Raw genomic sequence first — 27,267 nt, forward strand, 5'->3', positions numbered from 1 at the left:
ATGCAACTGCGTAACTGTTCATGTAATAATGTTTCCACTCCATGACAAGCGTTCCCGCCTGCAATGATAAACATCACTTGAGTAAGAGGAATATATCCAATTCAAGGTAGCAGGAAGAGCAAATCAGTTTATGCTATTTACTTTCCTTTTGTCTGTTTATTTGCACATATATAAAAATTGAGTCTGCGGCAGCAAAACATACATAAGTCAGCAGGACTCGCCAGGAACGAAACTGAACATGTGCCGATGGATATTGATCATTACAACTGGGAGAAAGTTCATGGATTGACAAGGATGGAAAATGGGATCTACATAAAATAGTCCAGTTGTATCAAAATGAGAATTACATCAAATCCACAAGGATTTGTAGAAGGTTTGTTAGAAACCAAAAATAAACTGTCTTGGGTACAAGGCAGGAATCAATTCTGAGCAATAGAAGCGTAAATCAGTTGGTTATTAATGTTGAAAATTGAGAGCATAAATAAATAAGTGATTTGTGTTTTAAAAAATAAAGGTTAGCTTGGGGATTTGATGAGGAAATTCTGACATGTGTAAGTAACATAAGGGTTTATTCAACTATTATAAATATTAGAAGATATGTCTTACTAAGAAGAATAGCATTTCATAAATAACTCCAAAGTCAGTGGTTCTTGCTTCTGCTCTCTGAGAATTTGTTATAATTACAAAAACGTGTTTAGTGAGGTCACAATGACCTTTAACCTTTGACCACCACATCTTTAGCAGTTCATTAACTGTGTCTCAATTCAGGGGCTACATCCCTCAAATGCTGCATTTGAGGACCATCTCAAAGGCTCCTTCAAATGCTGCTGAGAAATACGTCCTTCGTTTCCCAGGCAACGAAGACCAGGTGACTCCTTTGTGTCCCAACCTATTCCAAGATACATTCTGCGCCAGGGATGAATCGCTTTGGAATCACTTTTCAAAAAGAGAACATGGCAGACTCCGCAAATAAAATAATAATAATAATAATTAGGAAATCCTTGTGGACCAGACTGCCTCATTTCGGTCCAGCCTTCACGGTCTGCGATGGCTATGGAGGCCATGTCTTCCTCGACTCTTCACAGACTCTGAATTAAGACACAGCTCTTGACTCCAAGTTGACATTTGTGCCAGATGCAATGAAATTCCCTCCAGGCGTTCTTGATATATCACATTCACAAGAATGAGATGGATGTGAGGTCACAGCGACCTTGACCTTTGACCACCAAAGTTTTATCAGTTCATCCTTCGGTCCAAGTGAACGTTTTAGCCAAATTTTAAGAAATTCCCTCAAGGAGTTCCCTCAAGGCGTTCCTGATATGTCACATTCACAAGAGTGGGGTGGAAAGACAATCTGAAAACATTGTTCCTCCGATCACAGCTGTCGCTGGTGTGGAGCTATGAAAACCAACTAACACGTGCCCTTTTAAAAACTCATATTGCAGCAGGACATGCCAACATCCACTGAGTGGTTATCTGCTGCCGCAAACTTTTGTTTGGAGACACGAGGAAAAAGCAAATGGCTAATAGCTACCATTGGTATTTGCCGAGGCGGCTGGCTACTTGGGGAGAATAAACACAGCCGAGTGGCTGCTCAACTTTGCCTTCAGTCTGAACACATGGTTCTTCATCAATAACATAGCAACAATTTTCACCAGCCAAAAGTTCAACGGCAGCAGCTGCTGCAAGAGAGGAAGGGTTAGAGTTAGGGCCAGCCTTAACCCTCACAGTGCAAAAAGACTGCACACATTGAAAAACCAGTTCTCACCCGACTGGCAGGTCGTAACATCTCATACAAATGTCAGAGCTAATTTTCCAAACAATAACAATGAACTGGCTGCATATTCCAGTTCTAAATCATTATTTATTTTCTTTCTCAAAATTTACCAAGGCTTGTGTTTGTCTGTGACCGAGTCAAGACAGAAGAGTTTAGATCCAGCTCTCAAACAGCGTCAGAGTCCTGGCGGTTGGATTTGTGTTGTCACTGAACGAGCAGACGACTAGTGGCCCCTTCCTCCTCCCAGTAACAGCACCAGAATACTGATGGGAAGACTGAGTGGGAGGTCGATGTGAGGTGAAAATGTGATGAACAGACGACCAGAGGGCAGTGATGGAGTGAGAGGAGAAATGTAAGAGTACACTTGATAACGAGATGTGAAGTGATCAAGAGGACAGCAAAACAGTCTGCCTCGCCCTCTTTCTGCTCACTCTTCTCTCATCTCTCTCTGTAACTTTTAGCTTCGGGTGGAAACATTTCCAGACGCTGAAAGACTTTTCAGGAGTTTCTGGAGATTAAAGACCAGATTTGGGCTGAGCTCATCAGAACAACCACAAGGACCTTGGTGACCTGAGGTGGAAAACACACAAACACAAAGACAGAATCTTTCACACCGACACAAACACAATCTCACATGGACGTACACGCCGTCACAGCCGAAGAGCTCGCGTATACAGGCACGTCACGCTCGCCGAACATGAAAGTCAAAACAAGGCAGAAATATAAAAAAAAGAAACTTTCTACTGAAAATCCTCCTCAAAACCGTTGAAACTGAACGATGCTTTGAAGATGGAGAAAGGAGGGAAGTTGTGTGGGTGACTCGCTATTATTAAAGCAACCATTTGACAGTTTCCCCATGAAACAGAAACGTAATCAAGCTGTTTTTCACTTTATCGTCTCCAGTTTCTAAAATCAACTGTCATCTACAGAGGTTGTCAAACCTGAGCTTGGAAGATAATTTTAAATATCTGTGTGCATGAGTGTGAGCTGTTTTCTTTTGAAACTGCGTACATTTCTACGGGTAGAATCCCATATCAGTGTTTGCATCTAAACAACTTTGATTTTTAGTTACAAAAGAAGGCTGATTGCCACTAAAAGAAGACGCAATATATTATAGAAAGCTACAGATTGTTGTTTGTAACTGGCTGACAAGCAGATCATTGATATTGTATAACAGTTTATCTCAGACATCTTTCTGCTCAACAGATTATCCACTGCTGTAAAGCAAACTAAAGCTTACATGACATTTGCTTTGTGCTACATTACCAATTCACTCTCAGTTGTAGCCACTTACATTTTACAGTTGCCAAAATACCCAAATTAATTCAATGGAGCCTCCATTATTTGAATCAAGTGTGAAAAATAAAGTGTTAGACATGAGTCTGCTACACCTGATTTATTTTTCCCTTTCAAATGTCACGCAAATCGTAAAACATAAACTGTAAACTGGTGAAGCTACGTGAGCCAGCAGTGTCGCAGAACGGTCAGTTGCATTGAAGTCCAATAACAATGCAAAACAACCATTTCGCATGGTAATGTTTGAAATTACATACAAGTTGATTTAATATTGAAAACAAAATATACAGTAGTCACTAGGCTTTGTGGTGACTCACAGAGAGTTTGAGAAACACAAACATCTAAAACATGATATATTTAAAAAATCTACTCGTTGACCACAAGGGGTCACTGGTTGTACGCAGACAACTCTTTGAGAAAAGGCCGATCGAAACCAACCTCAACCACTGGTAAAAGTAACTCTGTCATGGGTTGAACTGACTATAAACAACTCTAGAAAACTCTCAGAAGTGTCCTGATAGAAGATAAGCAAGAATGGAGAAACACAGTATCAAAAATAAATACAGCGAAGCTAAATACGTGTCAGAAGAGTTAAAAACATGGTCAACATCGGCGTGGCCTTTTTCAGTGCCTGCAGAGGCTTTACAGATGCTGTTTCCCTCAGCCTCAGGCTACATGTTGTTTCAAGGCGGTCAGCTCTACAGGGTGAATGACAAGAGTTGGGGTGAAAACTTTACTAAGTGAGGAGGAGGAGGAGGAGGAGGAGGAGGAGGAGGAGGAGGAGGAGGACAGGCCTGACAGTACGCTTCCTGCCTCGAGGAAAGAAGTTGCACATTGTATCTTGAAGTTGTTGTTAGTTCCAGTGCCAGTAACGGCTGAGACGAGCAGCGATAGCACATGTTTGAGAGTGCTATTTAAAAGCCGCTGACATGTTCTTCCTCCATGTTCTTGCCAACAAACTGATGAGTGTGTTTAACAGCTGACTTCTCTCAGGTGTTCAGCTTTCACATCATTTCAGAGAGGAAAAAAGTTTAATCCCAAGTGGATTTTTGTAGTAAATGTGATCATTAAAAAGTGGAGTCTTAAATAGGGCTACAACTAACTCCTGTTCCTTACCAATTAAATCGCAGACTACTTTATCAATTCAATTTTATTCATTCAGTTTGTTTTATAAAATGTCAGGAAATAGGGGTAATGCCTATAAAAGTCTCTAAGCCCATGAGGACTTACTCAAACTGGATGTTTTATCCAACCAACAACAAAAAACCCAGATTCCAGATGTACTATCCTAGACTAAAACACATCAACTATGCACATCTGACCAGCTGGAACTAGTGAATTTTGGTATTTTTGTTATTAAAGAATTATTTAAATGATCAATTGCTGTTTTCAATTGGGGACCAATGACCATGATGGCTGCCTCAAAAGAGTATAATGTCAAATAACCTATTACCCTTATCTATGCTACCTACTAGTTGTCTAACAGGACTTGTGGAAGATAGCAACATCAAATTCAACAACAAGCACAGCAAGGCAGGCTGCTACTAATGCTAGCATGGCTAGCAGCAACAAGTTAGGCAGCTTCACTGAGACTCCAGACTCCATGGCAACGAACATCCTGACAGAACTACCCGTCACTTCGGAGAAGGCTATGCAGGAAATAGATCGGGTTAGCAGCATTCTGCAGGATTTACAAACGTATATCTAAATGATGGAAATATCAAAACGACAGGTCTGAATAAGCTATGGTCATACCCAAAGCACTGGGCAGAAACGCAGCAAAACAATTTGGTCAGACACTCTCTCCCAGCTAGTGAGTGCGACAGCTGACTAGCAACAGTCCTGTCTTTTGTGCTCCGGTAGCCCAAACTCGGAAGGTTTATTACCCTGCTAGCAAGGCAGAGCTAGCTGCTTATCCCTGTTTCCAGTCTTTATGATAAGCTAAGCTAACTAGCTGCTGGTTGTAGCCTTTTCCACAGAGTTATAAGAGCGGTATCAATCTCATCTAATTCTCAGCAACAAAGTCAATATATGTAATTAGAGTATTTACAAATAAAACAAAAAATATTAAAACCAAAAAAATCTCCAGCTAATGTTGTAATTAAAAACTTGTCCCTCTGTTTAGGCACTACAGCTGTCACAGAGAGCTTTATCACCCCTCCTCCAAAAATATAATTGCACTGATTTTGAAATAGCAGGTGTTGAAGTTGGCATCAAATTGAAAAAAACAATCCTGGAGGCCTGCTCCGCTAGTGAAAGGACCAGTGAGACTCGCATGAAGCAGGGAAGCTACTGGAACACTCCCAACTGTAAGGAGGTGATTTTGAAGCTTCTTGGAATGAGCTGAGAGACATGTGCTTGACATCCTGGACTGGCAGCATAGTCTATAACAGAGCGCCGGGCAGTCGAGAGAAAACAGACTGCAAGATTAATAAGAGAGGAGAAGAAGAAGAAGAGTATTCCCACGGTGCAGGATGATGTGGGATGTGAAGTGAAAATGTGCAATTTGGTGTGAAGATTCATTGTTAAAGTTAATTTTCTTTCTTTTATCTCTGTCACTGGCCGGTACAATGAGACATGATTCACCGGAGACTGCCGCTAACGTTGTCCACTATAGTGATGTTTCTATGGCACAGACCTACTGCTAAGTACCTCGCTGACTGATATGAAATTGCTTCTGTAGCACAATTGGGGGGAAAAGCTGCAAATCGGTCTGAACAAAGACAAAGTGAGGAGCAAGTCACAACAGCAAAGAGCGGGCAGTTATGGGTGAAACAGAAAGGCATACGTGTTAGATGAGGTAATGCTAAATCTCTTTCACACTGCTGACAGACAAAAGTGACATTAATATGAGGTGAATTTGCATAGCAGATGTTCCCCTACGCAGGGCTAGATTTATTGAACTAGCAAACACTGGGATGGCTACGTGCCATCTGTCATACAGCAGCGGCAGATAAATTAAAAGTAACAGCTGTGAGTATACTGTGGAGGTAAGGGCAAGTTATAGCATCTTGCTCAGAGGAGGAAGAGATGCATGTCAGGGAGGAGATGGAGACGAGAGAGAGAAAGAGAGAGAGAGAGGGAAAAGGCAGAACTGTTGCAAAACAGACAGAAGGAGAAACAATTTCAGACTCACATTCACTCTGAGTTATCGGCTGTTTATCATTTGTATTCTCCATTTGTCAAAAAGTGGCTCGCTGCTACATATTGCCATAACTCAGTGTAGCTGTACGAGCCCACGTAAGATTTGTTTGTGCTCACACAGGCGGCGTGAATTACACTTTACACTTCATCATGTATTAATTGTAAGAGCTATTTGTCCTCATACAACTCTTGCAGAGGCATAAATCACAGTCGTGAGAAAAATGATTCCCATCTTTCTTTCTCCTTAAGTCAGTCTTTTTGTCTTCTTGCTCTCTCTATACCTAGCCGTAATTCACACAGCAACCCACAGCTTTTGTAAGAACAACATTAAGAATTAATTTGTTCATCATGACACGAGCGTCAAAGTGTTTTAGTCCGAGGGCTAAACACAGACTTTGCTCCACTCCACTACATTCAGTGAAATTCAAACTGTTTTAAACCGCAGCATGAGCTGAGGTGACGGTACAAACACAAACTGTGGATGACATTAAAGCTGCTGTTAATATGATACACTGAAAGTCTGCTAGAGGTGTAGCAGCACAAAGAACATCTAATCATGATTCATTGTGAAAGTGCCTTTTTGATTAAAAAAAAAAAAAAAAAATGTTTTCCCTTGTTTAAAGTTTCTTACTGGAGGGAGATTCAACTTTTCAAAGTCTTTCAGTCTGTGAGGGTTAGTTAGAGATGAAGCAAAACATCATTAAAGTCACAAGATAATCATCAAGCTCGTCTCGCACCGACTCCAGAATAGCTTCACATCACTTCTGGTTGACTGTATGTCGTGCATTAGACTTATAGAAGTGATAATTAGCACATCTGCCTCAGAGGCCTGATGTACTTTTCTACATCCCTGGTGGTAACGTGTTGTATTTATTCTCACTGCATATGATGAATGTGTGTCTAAAATGTGTTTTCATACATTTATATTTTTTTCTGGTGCATCTTGTACTCGGGGCCATTTGGTCTCCCCTTCCCTTTTAACCAATCTCAGGAACGTGGGTTGTTGAGTGAGTATTTGAGTGTCGGTTTGCAACAACATTACCAACACCAAAAGACAAATTTACACATGCTCTGATGTCTAGGAAAAAAAATAAAATCATCTTCGTATAAGAAAAGAGTGATAGCTATAGTCAATGTCAACCTACATTTGAAAAGAGCCCAACCAGGAGGCAGATACTGATATTGATATTTGAGACTTAAAGCTGCACTAATCAATCTTTTTTTATCCACAGTGGGTCGAAAGAATACAACACGCCCAACATTTGAGTTCCCCTCAGCTCTCATCAACTGTTCTCGGTTAGAAATGACACTAACCTGCCCACAGCTAGTTAGCAGCTAGCTGGTGAACATAGTGGCTCATTGATCAGATAAATAGCCAGATATTTTTCTCATTAGTTGGCGGAGACCAAAACAAAAGTAACAGGTGAACGGAAACACGACTCTAAATGAATGCTGTGTCTACTGAATGTAGCCACTGTTTGCTAACACGTTAGCCATATCAGCTTTATAGGGTGTTATAAGGTGTCCATGTTGTGTTTACAACACGCCAGATTTCACAGTTAAAAAATAAATGTCAGTTCTATTAGGTGGACGCACTATGTAGTAATGGCACTTTCTAAATTACCTTAAACATGTCTTTCAATTCCTGTACTGCATTTTCTTATTTATAATTGTCCAACTAGTCGGCTACTACTGGTATATGTGCGACAAGCCGACTTCAGCTGATGTATCGGCCAGGCTCTAAGTTTGAACACTGAACTCATGGCCTTCGTGTTATTAATATTTATGCCTTACATATATCCTCAGTCACCACTCCACCACTACTATCACCCCAGCATCTTTTCTTTATGAGGAAACGCTGAAATCGCTGAGAAGCAGGTAATGCCTTTCAAATGTGTTCGAATTAAATAATACAGCCCACTAATCTGATTCAGTCTAATTCAGAGTTTCAGAGTAGTCTTGGAGTTGTTGCTGCTATTTAACACAGTGACAAAAAACTAAGGTCAGACACACACACACACAGCTACACACACACACACACACACATCAATCATGAAATAACAGTGCAGGTTTTTGAGTCACACCTGCTTCAAACCACAAATTGCCCCCTGTAATCATCATCTGTCTCTTTGTTGTAGCGCCGGTCCCTTCACACCAGCCACACAGTGTGTCAGAGCTTCTCGAGGAACACCTGGCAGTAGCTTACTTATTGTGTTCCCTATAACCAATAATGACTATCTGTAAAAACAACAATGACCGTGGCAGGATGCAGTTTTCATGGGTGGTGTAAAAGTCCAGCACTCAGGTTTTTTAACTTGTAGATCAAGTGTTTGTGCTGTGGGAAAAAGAAAACTGCATATAACTTCACAGACTATACCTGTAGTTTTTAATGTTATCAAGTAGTTAAAGCACAGCATATGGTTTTTGAATGTGTTTCCTTTCTTTTAGGCAGCTACTTATTTCCCCGCTGTTTGTGAATGCAGCACATTAATGTCAGCATTTTTAGTAAGTGACTTTAAAAGCTTTTGAAGCTGTTTACTTTTCAAAACTGCCCCTGCTTGCAACTGTATTACCATGTGAGGTGACTTCGTTTAACACCAAATGGGTTAAATCGTCACTGTGATGTACGAAGGTTTAATCCTATTTAAATGTAGGCGCATAATTAAGACAAAAAAATGAAACCCACTTCAGTATAACACAGCCAGTCCCGGTCGGCGGTGCCGTCCAGAACACCTGTATCCTGGTGCGTCTGCGAGGCGTGCTCTCCGTCACTGCGGGGGGACAGTTGGTCATGAACTGCGTGTCCTCCTCATCGATGATCTAGAAAAACAAAAGAATGGAATATTTCGTTTTAACATGTGAAAAAACTGCTCGTTAAAGAGAATCCAAATCATCCCAAGCAGTGGATTACATAACCATTGCCACAGGGAGCAGTTAGCCTTGCAATGCAAACCCAAAACTGCACTTCTCTAAAGGGGCTCAACCCTGAGACAGATGTTATTTCAAGTAGCATATGCAATACGTGATAGATCTGGTCTTTGCTTACAAGTTTGAAAAGGTGGAGGTGGATGTAATGTCCGGGGATCGTCATGACGAGTCTCATCTTATTGCGAACTGTGAACGCCTGTACAAAGTTTGGTGCATATCCATAAAGAAAGATCTTCACTTCTACGTTCTCTTCTAGTTTCAATGCATAAAACTTCAATCTGCTGGTGGCGCTGAAGACTGAAGTCATTAGAATTCATCCACTAGGGATCATGAATTTACGGTATGTAGCATCTTTTCGTGGCAACTCAATTAATATTTTCGAAGATATGTTACTCCAAACTGTAATTGTAAAACTGCTGTTGGCACTAGAGGAGAAATCAGGGGATCACAAATGTAATTGAGACTCATCCACTGGGAACCTGGAATGCCGACGGCAATCCATTAAATAGTAATTCAGACGGTTCGGTCTGGACTAAAAGGGAGGAGAGACTGAGAGGTAAGACTAGGAAACAACAGGATTTATGCAATTTTGTATATTACTACTACAAGACCGCTGTCATAACAGTTCTCCCCGCGGCCCTGTCCAGACCAGGCATTAACATGCGTCTCGGGGGATCCAATCACATCTGGATAGCCCTCAGTACAGATGTGAACGCAGCCGAGATGCATCGACGGTTCTGGGCCACATATGGCCACATTCTTTTAGGAGTTTGAAGGACTGTCTACTTAACTGAAGTCCTCCGCCACAGTCTGATTTATATACATATTTTTATGGTGTTTCCCACACATATATATTGTGGCAGCCCGCCACAATATCAGCATTGACCTCCACATATTGACTTTCTATTTTCTTTTACTATTTCAAAATGGTAAAATCTTATTTCACTGTAGAGCAGTGTGCAGCACATTGATTCACTCAGTCCCTCCTTGTCCTGCCCCCCCCCTCTCTCTCTCTCTCCCTCCCTCCCTCTCTCTCTCTCCCTCTCTCTCTCTCTCTCTCACACACAAACACATTGACAGCAGACCTGTCTGTCATAGTCGAACTGACTGAAAACAATAACACATTTGGTCTTTGCAAACAGAAATGAAGTGCGTGTCTATTTTCATATGGAGCGGAGAAGTGAGATACGATCACAAGTGGTCACTCGAGACTCGAGAACGATTTTAACTCACTGTGAAGTGACGTACTGAAGAGTTGTCCACTTGTGATCAGATCACCTGAGACGCATGTTTGCACAGGGACTAACTGTGCATTTAATATTCATTTATTATGTTGAAAACACCTTTGGTAATCCAGTTTTTATTTAAAATGACTGATCGTTAAACTAAAAATAAAGACTGTGAAGGTTTATCATAACAAATAAAGGAAACGTCCTGTTTTCTGCCAATGAAGTGAACAGTTCCCAGGCTAACAGAAAGCAGCATTAAAACAACGTCGCTTTTCTAAGGCCAGTATAACCAAAACTAATACTTGTAAGATTTTATCAGAGGAGCTCTTCCTCATAAATGTGTCGTGGGTGAACAGAGGGAGTAGTCTTCATCAGTGTTCAGTGTTTTATCTTCTGTGCTATAGTGGGAGTTGCAGATTGCAGAGATGAGTGCACTGTGCATGTCTGTTACAATATGGTATCAGTTTGTAAAATAACCCAGAAATAAACTGTGTTTAATATCAAGAGCAGCAGTAAGAGTAACATGATTGATCTTTGATCCAGATTTAATTGTTTTTTCGGGGGTTTTTTTTAACACAGCTTGAGTCGACAACAAAGTTGCGTGAAAGAGGACAACTCTCAAAGTCCCGAAGAGGCTTTGGATAATAACAGTCTTGTGTTTTCAAGATGCGTCTAGGCCATTCCCCTCAGTACTTGGCCCTCGTCAGACATTTTTAAAGACTAAACACACACAGTGACAGAAACACACACATGCACCCACGGCCTATGACCTTAGCTAGTGTTCTCCAGCTGCGTCGGCTCAACATTAACAATGATTCCCAAACTGTTGATAGGACATTAAGATGGGTACAAAAGTCACAGACAGCTCTTTCCTTTCTTTCTTTCTTTTCTTTCTTTCCTTTCTTTCTCTCTCTTTCTTTCTTCCTCTTTTTTTTTTTCAAGAAATTCTTTCCGTGTTTCTGTCTTTTTCACAGTTTGGTTTACTTTGTGTCACCAAGACTGAAGTTCTGTCAGTCAAAAGCAGACACAAACAACCGGCTAAAAGACAGGGAGAGAAAGGGAGACAGAGAGCGGGGAGGGAGGAGGGAGGCGTGAAACAGATAAAGGGGGGAAAAAGAAGAGAGAGAAACATAAGAGAAGAGGAAAGCGAAGAGAGTTTTGTGAGAGAGGGGAATAGTGAGATAGAAAGATAAATTGAAACAAATTGCACAAGAATAATACTTAAACACAAAGCTGCTGTCTAGACATGAAAAAAACAGCTTATTTTCTCTCCCTGACGCTGTCGACTCAGATCTTCACATCACTGTGTTCAGGCTCAGGCTTCATTTGACTACTGGGCAGTTCTGCAGTCCTTTTAATTACAATAATACTAATACAATCAAGTCCTAATCAAGACCAGACTCGGGACAGTCCAGTACAAAGACAGCCAATCCGCTCGGGCCGCATGACGTACTGTGTTTTATTTCACATTATTTGAACTGTATTGTGACTCTTGCATTAATGTCTTTGTTTATTGACAGAAAACCGCACACATACTCCTTTTGAATACAATCATCCATCGACCCGTCCTTTGAGTCCTCCTCTTATTCTCCGTGCCCGAGCTTGTGCTACAGAGAGTTCATCCCGGCCGTCCGTGGTGTTCTGGCCGACACTCGGGGTTGAGAGCAGTGATAAATACAACTGGTGCCTTACAGTCCTGCAACCCAGCAGTTATCTCACTTACATGTGCAAAAAGTCGAGCCCTACAACAATAAAGATAAGTCCCGAGTCCTAAACTTTCTCCCTGTTTTTCTTCCTTTTTTATTATTTATTATTTTTACACGTCCGGACAGGTGAGTCCAAAAGTCTGAAAACTGGGTTTAAAGTCACGACAGCCAAGTCTAATCTGAAGACAGGCAAGTCTCAAGTTATGATTTCTATTTAAACAAGCAAACTAGGAACAAGGTGAGCACATTAAAGTTTAAAGGCATCACTTGTATCGGGGGAATGTGCGAGAGATGGAAGGACAGACAGACAGAGAGAGAGAGACAGACAGACAGAGAGAGGAAGAGAGCGAGTGTGGGAAGACTGGCAAAGGAGCGTTTGTTTTCATTGCAGAGGCTGGCATGTCTGTGTGTGTCCACGTTTTGTCTATCTCAATCTCTCTCTCTCTCTATCCCTCGCTCTCTGTTGAGACGGTAAACACAGATGCTTCAGAGTGCCTGCACAAGCAAACGCAGAGCCCTGTTCAAACACACACGCACAGACACACACACACATACACATAAAACACACACGCACACACACACACACACACACACACACACACACACATCATCACACACACAAAGAGACAGAGCGGGAGACGGACAAGGTAAACCAAGGATTTAACAAACACCCAGACTCCCTGGAGAAAACTGACAATAAGAGTGATATTAGTGTGAGTCTGTGTGTTTGTTGGTCACTGTGCACACACACACACACACACACACACACACACACACACACACACACACACACACACACACACACACACACACATTGCAGGTTTGTAATTAAATGCAAAGCAGTTACAAAAGAGTGTATACAGTTAAAAACCTTTGGGACTTGAGTGCAGAGATGAAACTTTTTCGGAGGAAAATCGCGGCCAGACAGACGGATAGATTGAAGTGTCACGTCAGCTCTTGAAGATGAGCTTATTTCAGAGAGTAACAAAGTTCTCTTGTCTCGATGAAGACCTCGGAGGCGCCGACATTTTGCCTTGAGCTTTCCATCAATCAAAGCCGTACTATTACTGCAGAATACCGCTGAGATCTTGGGGCTATCACCGGCATTGCATCATATTACATTTTGTGTCTGAGCCACCCAAGCAAAGCAGCAGTGTCACATATCCAAACAGCTACTCTGTAAAAAAAAAAAAAAAAAAAACGGACTCTGTGTGTGTGTGTAGGTTATTTCCTAGCAAATGGAGCCGATTCTGTGGCTTTTGGCGTTCAATTACACAAAACAACATCGGAGAAGAGGGGGCGTATCGTTCATTGGGTCTGTTTAATCTAAAAATGACCCCCAAAGCTTTTTAAAATCCCCTGTTTTTCGGTTATATCTACATATTTAGTGTTGCATTGCTTTGTCGAGGTCAATTTAAGGGAAATTTACAAAGTTTCCATAAGCTGTTTTGCTGTCATGACTGTCAAACCGAGGACTGTGTGTGTGTTGTTTGTGCTCATGCAGACTAAATACGTAAATGGACGGTCTGTCCGACTTGTAAAGGGAGCTCAGATGATTTCTTTCCTGCCCTTCTTTAAGTCTGTCATCCCCTTTTCTCATCTCTGTTTTTCGTTGTGCGAAAGCTCTGACGTTATCGGGGCTTTGGTGTGAAAAGCTCTGACAACAACAGGCAAGTCTGTCACCTTGACTGAAGAGCACACTCAGGGAACAGACTACACGGGGAAATACAGATGCAATGTGTAAAAGAGAAAGACTTTCTGTGACACCTGCTAGCCATTTACAAGCACCAAGCATTCAGCTTTTGACCTGAAGTGTTGTTTTTACCTGACCCGACTCATCCACTTATCATGCAGAGGTTACTCTTTTCACTTCTGCTGTGTGCAAATAAAATAAATCAAGTATTATTTCCGACTGCTATCAGACACTGTCCTACCATAACAGATGACCCCGGGTCAGTTGTGCAAGCAGCTCATTATGACCCAGTAGTGGTCGTGTGAGAGGACACCAGTCTTTTCAGCAAATGCCACAATTAATTAATTATCAATTAAGTAATTATGATGGGAACAAAGGAGGAAGTCCGGTGACGTTGTTATGTAGCGACAAAGTCAGTGGGAGGAAGCCGGGTAGATGGGTCAACAAAACAAAAGTCCTCTAACCTTATTAAAGTACTTACTTTAACTCAAACCGAGATCCTTAAAGGAATCATTGTCTTTATAATACTCTTGGTGAGGAGAGGAATAAAGTTTGATGCTGAATTCGTATCGTTTCTCTAAGTAAACAGCTGTTGATGCTAACGCTAGCTAGCCAAACCAAGATGTTTTTGTGCTTAACCCTAACCAAACCTTTACCATAGCTTGGTCATATCATAAAAAGGTTCCCCCAGACCCCAAGTTTTGTACAAAAGTTATTTTGTTTAAATTAGTTGCCCCTGTCAGTTACTGGGTGGTTGACCTCGTTTGACTCCCTTGTGTGCCTAACCACAAAGAAAGGGGGCGGTTTCAAGCCAAACAGTTTCATACATTTTTGAGGGAGTATCCTCATAGCAACAGGGAGCCTGACTCAGAGGGTATCATGGGTTCATGTTCAGTTTAACCTTTACCAAAGTGTGCGGCCAATATTGTTCTGAACAAATAAACATGGCCATTGTGCATGTGGGCACATGAGAGCATGAAAATGGTTGACTCTGTGTGCGCCTACTTGTGTGTGCGTGTGTGTCTGTTTTCCACACTCTTTTGCCTACTCAGTTTGTTTAGGCTATTGTCAATGAGAAACAGCATGAATAAACTAGACAGGCTCCAGCTCAGACCGAAGCTGAGTCACAGAGCTGTTGCGGCTGCAGCAGTCGCCCTCAATCACTTTTGGCTTTGAAACATTAAAACATAAGTGGTGACATTTTCTATGATACCAACGGTAATTACTTTTCTTTTGTAAGTAGTTTTGCTTGACCTATTATTCCAGTGGTGCATATCCCGCCATGATTTTACACAACACGGTACAATTAAGCATTTGTTTATCATGCTTCATGATGATGTTTGTATTCAGATGGAAATGGTGGGATATCCCCGTTCATACCAATTATCTCAAACTAACACTGTTTGCTGTTGTTGAAAATGTAAAATTATGGTGTTTATGCACCATGACTCCCCACAGATCAGCTGTCAATCAAACAGCGTGAGTAGTAATGTAGGCTATATGAGTGGCGTATTTTGTCCATTACAGAAACCCAGAATTCAATTACTGATAGAGCTATCTTGGCTCTTCTATGTTTGTGGACTGAAAATTAAAGGTCCTATATTGTATTGAGTGAGATTTCCATGTCGTCTTTGATTATAAAGCAGGTCTAGGTTCTATATTAACACTGTTAAAGTATCAAAGCGCTCAGTCCAGAGACAAACACACACAGCCTGTATTCAGAAACTGAGCCTTCAAACGAGCCGTCAGGACTTCCGTAACTTGTGATGTCACAACGAACAGTGACTGCCATCAGCCATGTCCCAAGCCCCGCCCACTTTGACCCAGCATCCAACAGGATGCAGGATTTGGTTTCTCTGAGTGTCTTACCTGAAAGCTGCTATATTTTTATTCGTCACTCAGAAAACAGCTCAGAGCCTCTCTTCTGATGGGCAGATTGACAGATTAGCATAATGAGAAAGAAAATGTTTTTGGATGAATGTAAACATCCGCTTTGCTCATATCTCTTACATCAGTTCACAATACTCCCAAAATGACTCTTGAAGAATCACAACTGAATCCCTATAGAATCATAGATTGCATTAAAGAAGTAAGAAGTACCAGATTTTTACCTCACACTCATAGTCTTGATGCATTATGTATTTAATATGCTGTAATCAGTGCAGAGTACAACATTATTTATGCAAACCTCAAGCATCTGAACGAACCAGCTTGTCAGGCATAATAAATAAAAAAAAGTTGTGTAAACTATTCTCTGGCACCACTGGAAGTAAACAAGTAGACAGTTGTCCTTGCAAACTCCTGTTAATCAGAAAACAGGGAGGGGTGCGACACTCAGGGCTCCTGCAGCGTGTATCTATCTTTTGGTACTTAGAGAGGCAATAATTACTTTAGGATCACATTTCGGGGTGATTACGCTGCCTATCAGGTCACCATCATTACAGCCCTGCACACATCCTATATGTCCTTTTCTTTAAAGCCCTCTAAGCTCTGCTTGGCTTACATAATTGCCTCTATCTAAAACCTATGACTTAGCTATGGCACTTTAAACTGATTGGGTTTGTTTATCCCCGGCTAAACTCAGAACCCTTGATAATCTCTGCAGAAAAAAAGAAGATAATATCTCATGTCTGCTCATCTCTCCCCTTATCCAAACAAGCTCCGTTTGTCTCCCTGAGCAATAACACATTGCTGGCCTAGATAAATATGACCCACGTCCCACACTAACGCAAGGAGGGCTGGGAAAAACACACACGCAGACCCACATGTATACCCACATGCCCATTTGGTGCATATATAAGCACAAAGACACACATTTCCAAGCAGACAATGGCTGCAGACACAGTGGGATACTGAGCCTCTCACATTCACACAGATGCACGCTCACAGATAGACTCTCCAAGGTCTGACACATTAAGACAGAAGTCCTTTAATGGCGGTGACAGGGACAAACAGCAGATTATTGCTTAAGGAAAAAAGCAATGAGCAGCGACTCTCCGTTGTGGTGTTTTAGTAAAGCAGCAGGCGGGCACATTCCAGGACAGCTGCCAGAAACAACCCAGTACCAGAGAGCAAGGAGAGAGACCGGCCGCACGGGGAACCACAACTGTGTTCATTTGGCTCCTCTTCCACTGCCACAATAACAATGGTGACATTGCAAAACTAGCCACATAATTAACTTGTGGAAAGTAAACTGTCAGGAATATGAATCGTTGTCTTCAACTTAATTTTAAATAAGCATTATACTGTAAACCCCCCCCCCCCCCGATAAAGAGAAGCTGGGTTTGATGGATTGAGGTCATTTAGATAAAAAGCCAGAATCGCTGTCATGCTGCATCTTCTCTCATCAACCCACTAATATAATATGGGACACAAAGGGTTGGCGTATTTAATAAATGAAATCATTCTAAAGCTCATTTCTGATACTAAATGACTCCAAAATAAAGTTTTCATTGAGATAACGCTGCGGTTCACCAGTCTGGAAACACAACGAGAATGTGTTCCCAGATGTTCAGACTTTAAAGTCAACTTTTAAGAACTTTTCAGATATATTCTTTCAACACTTCACAGTGTTTTCACATGTCAATGAGGATGAAAGTGTCAATTACATCCGTAAATTAAAGAACAAAAAAATGCTTGATGGATTTGTCGATACGTGTTAACACATTTCAGAGCCGGATTGTCAAATTTAATTTTGTTTCGAGCTCAGCACACACTGTTCCGGTTTCTGCTCCCTGGTCTCAGCCTCTCTCCAGACTCTGCCGGGACACTGAGCTGGAGACCGCGAGGTGTTTATTGTGCAGGGAGCAGAATCGAATAGGGGAGAACGAGCCGAGACGTTTGCGTTTGAACTGTTAAAACCAAAAGCAAGTTAGCCGCGCTGCGTGAGTGCCCATCAGATGTCTCAAAATTTCCTTGATCCGGAAAACCAAAGTCCTACTGTGAGCCACAAAACAATGTGGTCACTCTGGTATCTTTGTTTTCATGCAACACACCTGCTGTGAGAACCTTTTCTATCTTCAGGCAGGATCACGCTCTTTGCACTAAACTCCAAGTAAAAATAAAAACTTCAACTTTCTTTATCCTGTTTGAAGATCTCATTCAAAATCACTCTCAACTTGTCAAAATGAATTTTCACAGACGGATACGCAATTTGTTTTGATTGTTGGTGTTTATTCTCCTGTGTCATTATTGCTTATTGATGCCTCACTTTTTTATTCTTTATCACATGCTTGTTATTTGTTTCATCATGAAGCTCGGTGTAAACACGCAAAAGTTGCTCATTATAATTTAGTGGTTGGAAAAGCTAAGAGAGTCGACCCAGAGGCAGCGCTGCTGTGAGATGCAGAGGTCAAGCAAGACTTTTACACCGTATCAAAGGATACACCCCCAAGAGGAGCAAAATGACTGAATAAATTAATGACCGAACACTTTAACAAATTAACTTCACTTGAGACAAGACGAGGGAATACTCCTGGTTACGTCTGTCATTAGGAGACACTGACATCAGGTACCATCTGATAGTTACTAGACTGACAGTGAATAAATAAATGATCTCAAACACACTCAAAGAGCCAATAGCTCTGCCAAGACTACCCAATCCTCTCTGTGATTTTTTCATGAAAGAAAATCTCATTTTCGGGGGCAACCTGATGTTGAGTGTGCGCACCACATGGGCTCAAATGCCCTGAACAGCGAGTCCCCGGTTCGACTCCCGGCCAGCTGGACCATTTGCTTCGTATCATTCCCCTACACTCTCTCCCTGCATTTCCTGTCTGTCTCCACTGTTGCCATCAAATAAAAGCATAAAATGCCCCCAAAAAAGTCTCTTAAGAAAAAAAAGAAAGAGAATCTGGAAACATTGAACGGAGAGAGACGATCATGGGAAACGCATGGCTGGTTTTTCCATTGTAATAAGTGAAGTAGTTTATAAGAAAACTACAACAACAAAAAAAACTGCAAAAATTGCTCATGTTGCAGTTAAAAAAAATGAATTTTTCCACCAAACTTTATTGAAACTTTTTTCTTTTTTTTTAATGTGGTCACTCACTGACTAACAAACATCTGCAGCTGAACACATCCCTGGTGGAGGATTTAGTGACTTTCAGGATCCAGGACTAGATACGGACACACTTTCTGTGCACTTCACCTGATTTCCTTGCGCTTATTGAATAGATTACACCAAGGTCTCCTACTGCACTGAAGCTCTAGTGATGTCCCTCACTTTGGATAAAAACTCTGCCAAATGAAATGAGCGCTCCTGTGCACAACTGGTTTTCATGCTCTCGGCCCCATAGTTCCAATTAAGGGACAGAATGAGATTTTAGACAATAGTGTGTTTCCACCTTTGAGGTAACAGTTTGTTTCAACATGGCAGACCCTCCCTGCACAAAGCCACGTCCACAAAGAACTAGTACCCCCAGTTCACTGTGAAGGAAACGACTGGCCTTTAGGATGGAAATAGCAACTTGCAACGCGGGGCTTCATCACCCAGGATCAGTGGCCGATGGAACTAATGCTCCTGTGGATGAATGAGGAGTGGAGGTTGTCATAGCAGCAGGTTAACACCCATGGTTTTGGAGTGGGTGTAAAAAAGTGTCCAAATACTTTTGTTAAGCTGTCCACATACTTTTGGACATATAGTGTCGACTACACTCCAACTAATCCAGTCAAATACATGTCATAAATCTTGAGTCCATGAAGTCCATGACGCGAGACTGCGAGCAGCTCATCACCACCTTTAGGTTGGCGTTTTTGCTGAGCAACGTCTAGCCGTCGTGTGAGACAGCATCACTGTTTATAAAGCAAATGTTGTTAAATAGCAATAATGTCACACAATCGTTATCTGATTCGGTCGCTGTAGTTTCCGTCAGCGCTTTCATCAAGTCACGATACTACAACACTGTCTGACTGAAGAGTGTCAGCTAAAGACCGACGTTGCCAACGTGAAACAAGGAGGATCATATTAAAGATAAAGAGTCGGGTAAATGCCTCACACTCACTGTTCAGGCTGCAGCAGTATTACTACAAGATCTCTGCGATCGTTATCATTTGTTTCAAAGTCAGAGGTTCTGCTGGAAACCTGGTGAATCCTCTCGTCAAACTGTTGGCTACAATAAATCAGCCTCCCGCTCTGTTTAGCGAGAGCCTGGTGAGGATGAGCATGCGGAAACACAGCTACAGATGTGTGTTCCTGTTTACACTGAGCGGGAGGTAATTGAGGAAGTCTGGCTCTCTCTTCAGGAGCTCTCTGTTGCTCAGTAGGAGTTGTGTTACCACTGAACTTAACATCTCACATCTCTCTCCTGTGTCCTCTCACTCTCTCTTTATCTCTTGTCTCTCTGTCCTTCCCCTTCTTCCCTCTCTCCTTCATCCATGAGAGAAAATATCTGCTACTTAGCGGGAAGGATGCCATGTCAGCCTCCCCCCTGGAAGAGCTGCACCAAAGAGGCAACTAGATTCTCTCTTCTTCTCCACCACAACAGGAGAGCTCAGTTTCCTATAGCTTCATCCAGGGGAACTGTGTTGCATCTGTCAGCAACACCTCCTTTAACCTCCATATCAGAAGACGGCGGGGGAGCAGCTAAGTCGACTCCCATGTGCATTAAAGCATGCAAATGAGTTCATCTTCTGCAAACTCTCCCAGAAAGCTCAGAGCACATTCAGTATGCAGAGAATTTTTTTTTTTTTTTCTTCCTCTCCACACCTGCTTATCCTTACCTGGAACTGGCCGGCGTAGTCATCGTCTGTGGTGCCCTCTCTGCCCTCCTTCAGCGCGATGAGGGTGAATCCTCTGAAATAAGCAGGGCTGGTTGCCAGGAGGACCACTGTGGAGAAGGAGAGAGAGAGAGTGTATGTGTGTGTGTTCAGTTCACAGAGACAATGAAAGGTAAAGAGACTTTACACTGACACAGGGGTCACCCCAGATGATGTGAAGAGACATACGTATGAAAGCCACAAGCCTGTTCAGCATCGGCGTGATGTGGAAGAGTGAGGGGCTGTAAACAAAGGCTTAGCATCTAACAGTAGAATTGAAAAGAGGCTATAAATCTCACGCAGGGAGTTTAGTGCAGAGGGAACAGGCCAGGAATGGGAGCCATATAATGAGATGTGGGAAGGATTTTATTCGACTCACCTTCATGCCCTAACCTTGCATTTTCATACCAGCCCATTTATCTTAAAACTTGCCCCCAGCACTGAGAAGACAGATGTCAATATTTTCAATCTCATCCGGTTTTTGAAAAACTTAAGTTATGCGTCACATAAAGGCTACGAAGGCTTGGGAAATAACTTCCTTTTCTTTCCTGTGGTGGTGTCCTTCACAGGTCCCTGGTAGCTGATTAGAATTTAGCCCTGGATTGATAAAATGTGGTGTCGCGGCCAAAAAAATTGCAAGATCAGGAGTATGATCTCAGTGGGGAGACTTTAAGACAAGGTGACCTTTGATTTTCATCCTTGTTCTTGATGTCTGTATCAAAACTGTAGCTTGCCAGGTCTTATCATTGTATTATTGAAAAATCCCACCATCCTCCCACTGGATTATGAATATACTTTGGGTTTAAGATGAAGAGAGGGTAAAAGTTTTGTATTTTGAGTTGGAAACCACTTGTGCTCACTTCTAAACTCATCAAGAATCTCCACGAGGAGGCCGAAAGTGTTTTTTTATGAGGCCAAATCTACCAGACAGGATAGGGACTAAATTTGTAGGGGTCAGCTTAATTGGAGCCATATCGCTGTGTGTGTGTGTGTGTGTGTGTGTGTGTGTGTGTGTGTGTGTGTGTGTGTGTGTGTGTGTGTTGTCCACTTGCTTGCAGGAAGAGGAGAGGAAGTGAATATAGGTCAGACATTATAACACTAAGTAGCCTTATCAAACCGCTACTCTCCCTGCAGAGTTGGCAGGCTGGATAGTTAATATAGTCTAATAAAAATTAGGATTATTGTGGTTATTACTCATAATGTTTGTGAGTACATGATGCCTGGATATGCTCAAGCTCTCTGGAAATTAAAATAAAGACAGAGGGAAGAAATTTCAGGGTGCACTTTTCTTTTTTCTCCAACTAAAATAAACAGTCCACTTGTTAAATTTTGCGCAGGTTTACGCGCGGATCGGGCAAATGGAGAAAACAAACTCTACCTCTGTAGGTCCTGCCAGGTTGGTAGGTTTCCGGGTCCCCCTCCACTCTGAGCCTGAACTCATGGTGTCCATCCTTCCGGGTCCCATGGGTCGGCGCCCGGAGGATCCGCCCGCAGTACCCGTCCGACCTGCCTCCGGAGGGCTCCTCCACGAAGGCGACGGCGTTGCATACAAAACTCGTGACGAAATAGTACTGCAAGAGCAGCAGATGCAAATACATTCCCATCTCGGAACTGCAGCCCGGAGATGAGAGTACAGTGGCAGTCCAATCAAAAAGGGAAAAAAAAGCCAGTAGTGGAAAGGCGAAACAGCGGAGAGAGGATCTGCTCCTTCCGCACAAACTCCCACCAAACTACAGCAGCGTCACGGTCAGTGCGAAAGGTGAAGGCAAGGAGACGGAGACGAGCCCATCCTGAACTAGAAAGAGCGCGTCTGGGGCGCACCACGGTGAAGCGGAGAGAGGCACTGCTGCTGCTGTTTCCGGATCAGTCTGTGGTGTTGACAGAGCCTGGAAGCAGCGGGGGGCCGCCAAATAACCGAGCGCGGGTGCACGCGGCTGTCTCCTTGACTTGAGGCGAGGGAAGGTCCAGACTGGAGCTCCGCACTTTAATAAGAGCCAGCCCTCCACTAATACACACACACACACACACACACACACACACACACACACACACACACACACACACACACACACACACACACACACACACTGTCTATGGGAATCTCACACATGGAGCTGCCCCTTGGGGTAAAAATCCAAATGTTGAGCCTGCTGCTCAAATACGACAACACATTTAAATTCTCTATAAACTGCCGGCTGCACGGGAGCTGAAAGACATCAGGGAGTAAGATCTGTTCATTACAAATTCATAAGTGAGTCGCATATTTACATTAAAAATAAGCAACAGAATTTGTGTTTATTCATCCTCATCTCCTGTGCGCATTTACGCATTTTTGTTCCAAGATTAAATCACCGCATTTTCATGAACGAATCAACAAAGACTAACATTTCATTTCACTGAAAGACACGATGAAGTTAAATAACGTCAGTAGAAACTCCACAGTGCCCACATAGTTTGACCAATTGGTCCTGTCCTGTGCGTATCCAGGCACTTTCTGGTGCGACGTTGTTCCACGAAAAAATGCAGAAGCACAAGAAATGTATGTGAGGAATATGAAACAACTTGTGCGCTTTCTATACAACACAGAGGCAGCACACAGTCTGCTACCTGCACCTCTAATGAGGACAACAGACAACCTTAGATGTTGATTAAATGTTGATCAATTGAATTGCTTTCTTAATAATAAATAATTTCAATCTTAATAAACCTTATACAAAGTAAATTGTATCAACATGCGCTATAATTTCATTAGATAGTTTCCTTATTAAATGCAGACTTCTCTATATGGAGATCTGTTGTATGTGAAGCGCCCTCAGTTTTCCTCACATCTCCTCACACAGACTATAATCCATTGTAAACACTTTTGCAACATAGTCATGCACTTACACTAAAAGACAGTGTTTCTTTGCCAGCAGGTGTCGCCAGAGTGTGTTTGCACCTTCAGGTCCTCTACAGCTACTTAGTAAATTTGTCACTCTCCTTATCACTGCTCGCCTTTACTCCTCCATCTCCTCAAGTTTTATTATAGTGTAGAGAAAAAGTACGATGGATTATGGAAATGCAGAGGTTTAAGTTCTCATATTGAATGTGTAGTTCGGACTCAGCTGAAGCAATAAGTTGAAGTTTGATGATATGTTGATCCATTTCCTTTTTTTTTTAAATGTATCTTGTTCCTCTACAGCATTTTGTAATCTTCTTGTTATTCTGGATGCATTACAAAGAAACTTGCACAACTTTGATGAACTAGCCTTTCCTTGTTTATCTAAAACATTACAATTATGATTTACTTGTGCTTTTAGGTAACAAATGTGTGTTTATGTTGAAACCTCACTGAAATGAGCTTCATCAAATAAGTTTTCAGCAAACTGATTTGTTCAAGTTTTTGCGTCCACATGCCAAATGTGTGTGTGTGTGTGTGTGTGTGTGTGTGTTTGTGTGTGTCTAAGTTGGGGAGTGTTACCTTCGTAGCTGAGAACACTTCTCAGAGCAGGAGATGGTTAAACTAAACAACATCAGCCCGGATGTCACAGCGTGATAGATCCCATCTGGAGTGACTCTGCACTATAAACTGTCTGACGGATGGCTGACGTCTGGAGCGTACCCTTGACCGAGACATGGAGTCAGAAACAACCCGCTGACCTTTCAAAATGAAAACAACCTGTTTGCACACCAGCCAGTAACATTCCTGCATTAAAACATCCAACTTTTTTCCTCCAGCTTGAGGAAATCAGTGTTGGTGTGAAATCTTCAAGTCTGTCCTCCTGAACTTCATGTGCTGATTTTTCTTTTTTTTTTTCATTCAGCTTGCTGGCTCTGTGTAGCTTTCTCTTATTAACTATTTCCTCTTGCACATACATCTTAAAAGAATTAACTAGAATACCAGTATGAAATTAATGTCTCACTAGATCCTGTTTCTTTGTATAAAATCCTTGCTTTTTCCGAGTCCTGCAGCCACTCTAATAATATATGCATTTGTCTTTAGTCAACATGCCTGTTTAACTAAGACTTTCATGAGGGTAATAAGGTTCTGATGCAGGAAGCATGGGCCAAAAGGGTGTATTAAATATGAAAATTGCTCCGATCTTCGCGTGTGGAAGTCATTTCCTCTAATGGGCTATAAGGATTCTAAAAAAGTCCTAGATATTGTGCTCAAGTGTGTAATAGAATTTTTAATCATTTTACAAGGCTTTTTTTTATTCTGTTCACAGAAGGCATTTGTTTCATTTAGGTCCTTTTTTTCCTTTCTCAAGTAATGAAGATGGATTAAATGTATTGAATTGTGTAGGCTAAGTGCTCATTGTTGAAAGGACAGAGTCTTCATTTTGTCTTGCAGTTCCACAAACGGTGAAGGAGGGATATTTCACTGAAGTAGAAGTGCCACCACTACATACTGTTACAGTTTTACTCAAGTATTATAAGCACAACAGGAGAGGCTTCAAATACAGCTAAGTGCTTTGAGGCCAATTGTTCACTTGTGAGACAAGGCGCCTCATGTTCAGTGTCCATGCTAACTCTGTAGCGAGAAGTGTAAGGGGTTTATAATTGGGAGACTGGGGATGGTTGTAACACGGGTCAGTTGTAGCACTTCCAATTTCTCCAATCAGGAACAAGTTAGGCATCACCTGATTCACTCTATACATGCTCAATGTGTTCCTTATTTCACATGTGAGAAAGTAGCACCCTGTGACAGACACAGGTGATTTTAGAGAGAAAAAACTAATTTAGAAGTGAAATAAGTTTTTTTTGTTTTGTTTTGTACAATAGCACTACCTGCTTTGTAGTTAAATTCTTCAAACTTATGCTGTCTTTATTGTGAATCTATGTAGATATTTTCCATGCTAGTTGTCAGTGCTAGTGTTTTAGCTATTAGCTGTAAGTTAAGCTAGTTCATGGCTACCAGGGTCTGGTTTAGTTCTAACAACGAGGGTCTGGTTTAGTTCTAACAACGAGGGTCTGGGTTAGTTCTAACAACCAGGGTCTGGGTTAGTTCTAACAACCAGGGTCTGGGTTAGTTCTAACAACCAGGGTTTGGGTTGGTTCTAACAACCAGGGTTTGGGTTGGTTCTAACAACCAGGGTCTGGGTTAGTTCTAACAACGAGGGTCTGGGTTAGTTCTAACAACCAGGGTCTGGGTTAGTTCTAACAACCAGGGTCTGGGTTAGTTCTAACAACGAGGGTCTGGGTTAGTTCTAACAACCAGGGTCTGGGTTAGTTCTAACAACCAGGGTCTGGGTTAGTTCTAACAACCAGGGTCTGGGTTAGTTCTAACAACCAGGGTCTGGGTTGGTTCTAACAACCAGGGTCTGGGTTAGTTCTAACAACCAGGGTCTGGGTTAGTTCTAACAACCAGGGTCTGGGTTGGTTCTAACAACCAGGGTTTGGGTTAGTTGTAACAATAATACACATACGGAGAGAGACACACACATATCTCATAAATGTTCAATTGTTGAAGCTGGTGAATATTTGCACATTTCTAGTTCTGACAAAATTGTTACAACTATCTCCGGTCTCCCCTTCTAATGTTACAAATACAGAGCTGGTTTGTTGTCCTGCCAGGTGTTGGGTGTTGGATGGGCTGATGTCAAGTCTATACACGTTCAGTGCAGAGGCTAGCCCACTACACGTTAGCTTATTGGCGCAGGGGGCCAGAGTCTCCACCAACAGAGGAGAAATATGTCCACTGACTTCAGAGTTGGGATATTTATCCAGCTTACCTCCTGTCGTTTGCCAAGCTGCTCACATAGACCTGCTTTTTGGGCTCATTTCACAACATCTCTTCAAAATCTTCCCCTTTTGCCAAAACTACCAGGACCACTCTTTCATGCCATCGCCCTCTAATGAATATCTACAAACTTGCCAAGTAAGCCTAGCTGCATACAATTAGCACTAATCTTGGAACACCGACTGCCCACAGTGAGGACCTAAACATGAGAAAATGGGAGATTTGGCAGGTCTAAGGCTGGATGATAGTGAATTTTAATCACCAACATCTAAAATTGACAGACTTGACAATGGGTTCCTGACAGAATGATTGCAGCTCTCACATGCAAGACCTTGGCATAATAGACGATTCTCATGGCAGATATTTTGACTTGTTAAAAACAGGTGTATGAAATAGCTTTTATAATTAATGCATCCCATTCAGGTGTGCCAGTACTCCTGCCATTTTGCATACTGGCTCACTGACAAGGCTTACTGGCACATCTAAATGTAACAGAACCGTCATTAATATAACTAGGTACACCTGTGCCTTTCCTGCCACAGTAAGGCCAAATGGTCTGCTTGTTATGCTTTCACAGGAAGTGAACAGAATTTTCATGTAGCCACACTGTTCTGTTGATGGTCTGTAAAAGAACCTCAGACGATGCTGGACGCTTCATTATTGATCGGTTGACTATTAATGATTGCTGTATGTATTGTATTTTAGTTTTAGCATGTGCACAAGACAGCAAGGAAGTGATTCTGACATTAATCTCTCTAATCAGGCGTCGTTGGTGATATCATGGGTAATTCTCATAATGACAACGGTGACTTTTAGAGCTGAAAATGCTCTTTAAGGGTCCTTCATTGAAAAACTCCTCTAAGATCTCATTAAAATTGTCTAATTGAATACACTGTCACAAAGTCTATATCAAAGCTATTTTTGTTATTTCATTAAAAGTTGACATTGTGGAGATACTGTAAATGACGTTCACATGGCAGCAATGCAGGATCTTAAAGTTATAATATGTAATTTTT

General features: G+C 41.9%; 1 protein-coding gene and 1 long non-coding RNA gene across 2 annotated transcripts in view; one reads left to right on the plus strand and one right to left on the minus strand.

Moving 5' to 3' along the window:
- spon1b (spondin 1b) overlaps positions 1 to 24,620 on the minus strand; it is an 84,707-nt gene extending 60,087 nt beyond the window's left edge. The window contains exons 1-4 of the mRNA XM_056387424.1: positions 23,990 to 24,620; positions 21,908 to 22,534; positions 20,494 to 20,600; positions 8,904 to 9,037 (exon numbers count right to left, since the gene is read on the minus strand). Coding sequence (XP_056243399.1) covers positions 8,904 to 9,037; positions 20,494 to 20,600; positions 21,908 to 22,133 — 467 coding nt within the window. The 5' untranslated portion in view covers positions 22,134 to 22,534; positions 23,990 to 24,620. The remainder of the gene's footprint in view (positions 1 to 8,903; positions 9,038 to 20,493; positions 20,601 to 21,907; positions 22,535 to 23,989) is intronic.
- On the plus strand, positions 22,533 to 24,610 carry LOC130176381 (uncharacterized). Its single transcript, XR_008828855.1, has 2 exons — positions 22,533 to 22,780; positions 23,976 to 24,610. It is a non-coding gene; the product is annotated as an uncharacterized LOC130176381 (long non-coding RNA).
- Positions 24,621 to 27,267: the final 2,647 nt, after the last annotated feature.

The sequence above is a fragment of the Seriola aureovittata genome, chromosome 10 (genome assembly GCF_021018895.1).
Source record: "Seriola aureovittata isolate HTS-2021-v1 ecotype China chromosome 10, ASM2101889v1, whole genome shotgun sequence".
Taxonomy (NCBI): domain Eukaryota; kingdom Metazoa; phylum Chordata; class Actinopteri; order Carangiformes; family Carangidae; genus Seriola; species Seriola aureovittata.